This window comes from Akebia trifoliata, chromosome 12 (assembly GCF_017979445.1).
Source record: "Akebia trifoliata isolate Shusen 1 chromosome 12, ASM1797944v1, whole genome shotgun sequence".
Lineage (NCBI taxonomy): Eukaryota > Viridiplantae > Streptophyta > Magnoliopsida > Ranunculales > Lardizabalaceae > Akebia > Akebia trifoliata.
Window position 1 is genome coordinate 20,112,213 of NC_141386.1, and position 8,194 is coordinate 20,120,406.

Here is an 8,194-nt window from a genome sequence, read left to right on the forward strand (position 1 = left end):
AATGTTCAGCAACAAACATTTTGACAAACATTTTGGCAAAACATTTTTCAAAATATGGGTTAGAGGTTTTGGAATGGGCTGATTTTTAGTGAGGATGATCTCTACGGTGAGGAGATCATCATCACCAAAAATCAGCCCATTCCAAAACCTCTAACCCATCAAAAATGGCTTACAAAAAATGGACGGTCCACGATTTCCCAACTTGTAAACATGGGGTTAGAAGTTTTGGAATGGGCTGATTTTTGATGAGGATGATCTCCTCACCATAGAGATCATGCTCATCAAAAATCAGCCCATTCCAAAACCTCTAACCCATGTTTTGAAAAATGTTTTGCCAAAATGTTTGCCAAAATGTTTGTTGCTGAAAGGGACCCATATATATATATATATAGGGAAATGTTCAGCACCCTAAGTTTTACCACACACTTTAACAAACGTTTTTTGTCCTACATGGGTTAGAAGTTTTGGAATGAGTTGATTTTTGGTGAGGATGATCTCTATGATTAGAAGATCATCCTCCCCAAAAATCAGCCCATTCCGAAATGTTTAGCTCCATGTTTACACGTTGAAAAATCATGGACCGTCCATTTTTTGTAAATCAATTTTGATGGGGTTAGAAGTTTTGGAATGAGCTGATTTTTGGTGAGGATGATCTCTTCACTATAGAGATCATCCTCACCAAAAATCAGCTCATTCCGAAACTTCTAACCCATGTAAGACAAAACGCGTTTGTTAAAGTGTGTGGTAAAACTAAGGGTGGCGAACGGGACCCATATATATATATATATATATATATATATATATGTGGGAAATGTTTAGCAACAAACATTTTGGCAAAACATTTTTCAAAACATGGGTTAGAGGTTTTGGAATGGGCTGATTTTTGGTGAAGATGATCTCTACGGTGAGGAGATCATCATCACCAAAAATCAGCTCATTCCAAAACTTTTAATCCCATAAAAAATGATTTACAAAAAATGGACGGTTCACGATTTTTCAACTTGTAAACTGGGGCTAGAAGTTTTGGAATGGGCTGATTTTTGGTGAGGATGATCTTCGCACCGTAGAGATCATCCTCACCAAAAATCAGCCCATTCCAAAACCTCTAACTCATGTTTTGAAAAATGTTTTGCCAAAATGTTTGTTGCTGAACGGGACCATATATATATATATATATATATATATATATATATATATATATGTGGGAAATGTTCAGCACCCAACCATTTGCCCAACATGTTTTGTCCTACATGGGTTAGAAGTTTTGAAATGGGCTGATTTTTAGTGAGGATGATCTCTACGGTTAGAAGATCATCTTCACCAAAAATCAGCTCATTCCAAAACTTTTAACCCCTTGTTTACAAGTTGAAAAATCGTGGACCGTCCATTTTTTGTAAACCATTTGTGATGGGGTTAGAAGTTTTGGAATGGGCTGATTTTTGGTGAGGATGATCTCCTCACCATAGAGATCATCCTCACCAAAAATCAGCCTATTCCAAAACTTGTAACTCGTGTAAGACAAAACATGTTGGGTAAATGGTTGGGTGCCAAACGGGGCCCTATATATACTGCTTAGAGCATTTTTAGGGATTATTTAGATGTTAGGGAAAAAAATTTTGGTCCTACTTACTCGAATAAAAGACAAGACAGAGATTAGCCATTTAGCTGATTTATGGGATGTAGGACCAACACAAGAGGTGGGGTCAATGGTCTAAGATAGTTCGTGGACATCAAACTTTCCTATCTAAATGAAGAGCAAGGTTTTTTTCTGTGAAAAAAACAGTAAATTTGACAGCAAAGTTCACAGAACCGAGGCCGTGGGCCGCGTCAGCACTCAGTAAGGCTGGCATCTACGTGTCGAACGCATCATTATCCAAAACGTGGCGTTAAATAAGTGGACTCCCTTCTAAAATTCTCTATAAATACGGCCTCTTACTATCACCTGGGACTGCCGTAAGGATCTCTGCAAATTTCATTTCTTTCGATTGTTTCTTCATTGTTGAAAGATCGTTAGAAGGTGAATCTCATTTTGATTTGAGTTCTAAGTTTTCTTCTTTATCATGGTTCTTGTTGTATCTTCAGTTCTGATTCTTGTTTCAATTTTTTATTTTTTTCAGATTTCTGATTGGAGAATGGTGGGCAATATGGGAGGTCCATTGAATCTTACGTCGCTGAATCATATCTCTCTAGTTTGTAAATCTGTGGAGGAATCATTAGATTTTTATCAAAATGTACTTGGCTTCTTTCCGATCAGGAGGCCTGGATCTTTTGATTTTGATGGAGCATGGTAATTTTATTTTAATAATAAAACACTTCCATTTGATTTGATTTTTTTGTTAAATATATATATATATATATATATTATCATTATATTTTTTTTGGTTCTTCCAAATCAGGAGGCCTGGATCTTCTGATTTTGTGGGACATGGTAACTTTAAAATATAAAAAAATAAAAAATAAAAACCCATATACTGAAAATCAATTAAAAAGTATAACATATATATCTCTGTTTTATTTTATTTTATTTTGGAGCTGATTTTGATTTATAATTTCTTCTTTAATTTAGGTTGTTCAATTATGGTATGGGTATACATCTCTTACAGTCTGAGGACCCTGAAAGCATGCCAAATAAAAATGAGATTAATCCCAAAGATAATCACATGTCTTTTCAGGTAAATTATCTCTTAAGTTCTTGGTGTCACTCATCAATTATATTTCAACACAAATCATAGTCGACACTATTGTTTTTTTCCTCCATTCAAGTTTATTTTGAGTTGTATATTGTGAAATTCGAGGTTATAGCGCACTATTCATTTTAATTTTGAAATAGAACTTTAAAAAAACATCTTTTTTTTCTTTTTCTCTTTTCTTTTTAATTATTTAAAAGAAGAAATCTAAATGAATGAAGAAACATGTCTTGCCCATGTTGATTGGAGATTCTGCGTCATAATACATAAACTTATCATCACTTGGAAATATTAGTTGTTGATTGTTGGCATCATTTAGAGCCAATCATAGTGGGGTGCCTTTTCTCATTCAAGATCTTCTTCCTCCCTTGAGGCCTTAATTTGATAAATAAGGAAAAAAAAGAGAGGAGAAAGGTGAGGTACTTATTATTTTTAAAGAAGGATTATATTACTCTAGAATCTAGATACCTATTTAATTTTATTGATAAAATTATTAAATTTTTATAACAAAAATTAGGCATGATAATAAATATATATAAAAAAAAAAGTATGACTTTTTTAGTAGTTGACAGATCAAAGGTGCCAACTATATATGCTAGTGTAATGGTGATGTGTCACAATTGTTTCTTTGTCACCCATTTAATTTCTTGTAGGTTTTCTACTGCCCCATAAGTTTAGCTTCTTGTGTCCCAAAGCACGCCCTAAAATCCTACAACTTTCTCTACCACAACTCATGAGTCATGACTGTTTGACCCAGTCCATGCTTGTGGGATATGTACCCATAAAAAAATTGATTTGTGTAGCAATTAAATATAAACCATGAGAAAAATGTTAAAATTCAACAATATAAGTACCAATCAAGTTGATTTCTAGTGTGTAGGGTCTCCCATGAGGTTGATTTATAGTGTGTTGGTCTAAAAAAGATGGACAACAGACACTCATGGGATCATCAAAGAGTCTGAAAAGTGCCCTACGTGGTATTTGGGATAATGGGGATTTCAAAAGACATGAAGCCAATTGAGAGAAGGAAAATTTTCCTCCTGATTGGAAATCTTCTACTGCAATGAGTTAGGTTGTAACCTGATCCCTGTCTCCTTTGTTGACCCCCACCAATCCATGAGTGTTAAACTCACTTTTTTTAGAAGCATATACCAAAAAATTAGCTCAATTGGTGATTTTAACCCATCTGGTTTTAGTCAATGTTTTTTTTTTTTTTTGGTAGGTTTTATGATTAGTTGTGTGGGTGAATTTCAAACCCATAATGAAAAAAGAAAAATGCTGAAGTAACATTAAAATTGACATTGATTCTCACATAGCTGACCTGGATGTATGTATGGAACCATAGATTCTTTTTATCGAGATATGAGTGAAAAGCATTTATGATTATGTGTGCACGTCTACATTAGCAATGTGAGAATCGATGTCAATTTTAATGTTACTGCAGCACGACTCAAGAAAAAAATCCTCACTCGAATAGTTAAGAGAGTCACGATCTAGAATAGTGTCATGTTCCTATAACAAAAAAATGTGTTTACGTGGCATGCTTTTATTGGATTTTAAACACTTGGTGTTTTAAACTCCAACCAAAACGTCTCATGTGCACATCCTACTTATATTATAGGAAGGAAAGGATATAAGAGTGATTCTAACAGGTTGCAACTCAACTCAAAAGAATACAAAGCACACATCAATTTGAAATGACCAAAATACCCTTTTGCAGTGTGAGAGTATGGTTGCAGTAGAGAAGAAATTGAAGGAGATGGGGATCGAATATGTGCAAAGGACAGTAGAGGAGGGTGGGATCCTTGTGGATCAACTGTTTTTCCATGACCCAGATGGTTTCATGATTGAGATATGTAATTGTGACAACCTACCAGTGATACCATTGGCAGGGAAAGGGAAACCTGTTGGAGCATGTATGCGAATCAACTACAAGAAACAGCAGCAGCAAGACATTGTGGAACGAATTTCTTCTCTACATGTCCTCCAACAGGAAGACTACCTTCCTTGTGCTTGATAAAGGAACTTTCTTGTCTTTAGTCCTCAGAGGCATATCTGGTCCAAAGTTTAGTTTGTTTGTAATAAGGACCTTTTAAGAGGTAAAATGTGAAATAGAGTCGTTTCCAACTTGTTCAAATTGATCTGTTATTGATTGAAATACTGTGCTTCGTACATCGTTAAATAATCTAAAATGTCGTAACTACAAAATATCTTGCAAAAAGTTAAAATATGGATCGCTCTATTTGCACACACCGAAATGACGAATTAAGTGGCTTTTAGGGGAAAAAAAATAAAAATGCAAATTACTTATTTACCTTTGTATTTTTACTAGTTGTACACACCTTTCAGTTACGACAAAGGATGTGTACCTAAAATCCACCGATCGGAAGAACAAATTGACTCCACCGATTGAAACCTAAAAATTTCTATCGAAATTTTTAAAGAGTGATGATTTTCTAACTCACCTGACAGCCTAACTAAGATACTCATTTACGTGGAGTGCACTTTTTTTTTTTTTGATAAGTAGCAATTCATTCATAAACAAAACTAGGTCAGTCGAGATGACCGACCTAGCAAGACCTTACATCGGAGGACTACTCATAAGGAATACAATAAATCCCATCCCAATTAAAAATAAAATCCTCGAAGAAAACTCCCCTAAACTCTTTGAATACTTTGGACCAGAAAAAGATAAGACCCACAATGGATATAATTGTATCTCTACAATCTTTCTGCTTCCCCTCGAATATACGCCTATTTCTCTCAAGCCACACTCCTCAACAGAATGCAAATGGTGTAATACTCCACAACAATCTCTTTGTACCACCAAACGAATAGCCAATTGAAGACAACCAACTGAAGAGTTCTTTTAATGTTTGTGGTAGACAGGATATAACTCCATACAAGTTCAAAAAGTGTGTCCATATGCCATGCGCAAACTTACAATGAAGAAGAAGATGATCCGAAGATTCTCCATTATCCATACATAGCACATAGCAACTCGCCCCGCACAAACCACGACGCATCAGAAAATCCACCGTTTGAATTCTTTCTAAGGACGCCGTCCAAGTAAAGAAAGCAACTTTACTTGGTACTCTAGGACCCCAAATTGACACGTGAGGAAAGGAAATATCTCCATTATCGCATAGGGAGTGATAAAACGAGCGCACCGAAAACTTCCCATCCTTACTTACCATCCACACTCTCTCATCTTCCCTTCCTGGACGAAATTTTAAGCGTGAAGCTCCATCTACTAATCTAACAACATCTTCAAGTTCCAAATTGTCCGAGACCTCTCCGAAGCCCAAGGTCCCATGCACATTCTCCTTCTATGGATCGCCGGACTGATGTGATTGGACTCCCTTTTTTTGAGGATAAGGAATACAAGTTTCGAAATACCTCCATAAGTGATCGGTTTCTGCACCAAATATCTTCCAAAATCTTACTCGGTTACCTTGACCCACTTTAAATTTAATTCTCGGATTGAACATCGACATGCTCTTCATGATACCTTTCCACATCCCACAACCATGGGGATGTCTAATTGACCCGCTTTCCCACCCTGTCCATTTAGTGCCATACTTTCTTCCTACAACTTGTCTCCACAGACTATCACCGTCAGTCCCAAACTTCCAAAGCCATTTTCCCTTCAATGCCAAATTCATTATCCCAAGTCTTCTAATTCTGAGGCCACCATACTTCTTGTCCGAGCAAACTTGTCTCCAACTAACTAGATGATGTTTCCTACTCCCAACTCTATCATGCCAAAGAAAGTTGCGAAAAAGCTTATCTAGTCTTAGTTCCACACTTCGGGGCATTGAGAGTAAAGAAAGAAAGTAGACTGGGATACTAGATAGGACACTTTTTATCAGCGTCAATTTTCCCCCCTTTGAGAGATAATTAGCTTGCCACACTTTTTATCTACGTGGAGTGTACTTCTCCTCAGATGAGAATACCTACGTGGCAGACAATTACGAATCCATGTCAGCATAAACCTTAAATTTTTTTTTTTATTACTGATTTCCGAAAGCCCATTATTTCTCCTCCAGATCTGAAATAGAAGAGAGGGGGTTTGTGCTTTGTACTCCAAATCAAAAATAGAACGTAGACGACTCAATCATCTTCTCCACTTGACTCTCGACTCAATCATCTTTTCGAAAGCCCTTTTTTTCTTTCCAGATCTCAAACAGAAGAGAGGGTATTGCTTCGAACTCCAAATCTGAAATAGAACACAATCGACTCAATCATCTTCTCCACCAAAACTCTCCTCTTGAGACAAGGCGAAGCTCGAAGCACAAACCCTCTCTCCTATTTCATATCTGGGAGAGAAGAAAAGGGCTTCCGAAAATCAGTAATCCAAAATTTAATGTTTATGCTGACGTGGATTAATGAGATGGATTAGTAACCATGCCTTGAAACCACCAGATGGGTGGCCGAGTGGTAGCACTTCGGGATCAAGGGGTGTGCTCCCCCTGTGGTTTCAAGTTCGATTCCCACCGGCTACTAATATTAGTGGCCATGGACCGCAGGATTAAAATCATGTTTCGCAAGTCTTGTTCGGGGAGGAGGGAATAGTTGGTGCGCGCAAACTGGCCCAGATACCCTTCTAATAAAATAAAATAAAATAAATAAAAAAACATGCGTAAGCCATGTAGGTATTCTCATTTGATGAGAAGTGTGCTCCATGTAAATGAGTTTTTGAGTTAGGTTGTCAGGTATAAAGGATGTAAGCCTCGAGTATCGTCACCTCTTCAGTTTTCAATATATTTGAATTAATGGAGGTAAATTTTTTTAGGAATTTTAAAATTCATCTTCTCTATTTTTAAATTTTTGATAATTTTATCTCATATGAATTGAACAACGAACATAATTATATGAAATTTATTTCATTTTCAAGTATTATTAACATTTGAAATAAATGATATAAGCAACTGATCATTTTTTTTTCTGACATTTTCGGTAGGTGTAGATTCAACGTGTAAAATAGATTTGGTATGTAAATACCGAATAAATTGAAACCCCCCCCCAAAAAACTAAATATTCAATCGGTAAGTATATATTGAAATCGTTTTCTCTGACTCGATGAGTATATATCAAGTGTACCACATAAAGTTCGGTGTAGGGGTATCAAATAGAACAAGAAATATTTTCGAGTTAGTTTGATACCCTAGTAATGATTATGTTGAAACCGGTTTGGTATATACAGAATATGTTGAAAACATTTGAGTGTGTACTTACCGAACAAAATTGAATTTTTTTATATAAATTCTTTTATTTTTTATATTAATTGTTTAACTTTATTAATATGCACATGCAATTAGCTCAAGTAATCAATCATACAACATACTTTGAATCGGATGAGATGCTTTATAATCGAGAAGATCTATTTAGATGGGTTAAAGATACTAGCAAGACTGTTGGGACTATCATAATATTTTTAAGATCGGATCATCAAAGGATAAAAGTCCTAGAATATTCTTCGAATGTGATAGGGGTGGAAATTGTGG

At 35.8% G+C, this 8,194-nt stretch overlaps 1 protein-coding gene across 1 annotated transcript; it reads left to right on the forward strand.

The window, feature by feature from the left end:
- The first annotated feature begins 1,862 nt into the window (after positions 1-1,862).
- Positions 1,863-4,868, forward strand: LOC147389039 (glyoxylase I 4-like). The gene is made up of 4 exons (XM_086419835.1): positions 1,863-2,017; positions 2,118-2,287; positions 2,567-2,672; positions 4,408-4,868. Exons 2-4 carry the CDS (start codon positions 2,133-2,135, stop codon positions 4,702-4,704), a joined length of 558 nt encoding a protein of 185 aa, XP_086275961.1. The 5' UTR covers positions 1,863-2,017; positions 2,118-2,132; the 3' UTR covers positions 4,705-4,868.
- Positions 4,869-8,194: the final 3,326 nt, after the last annotated feature.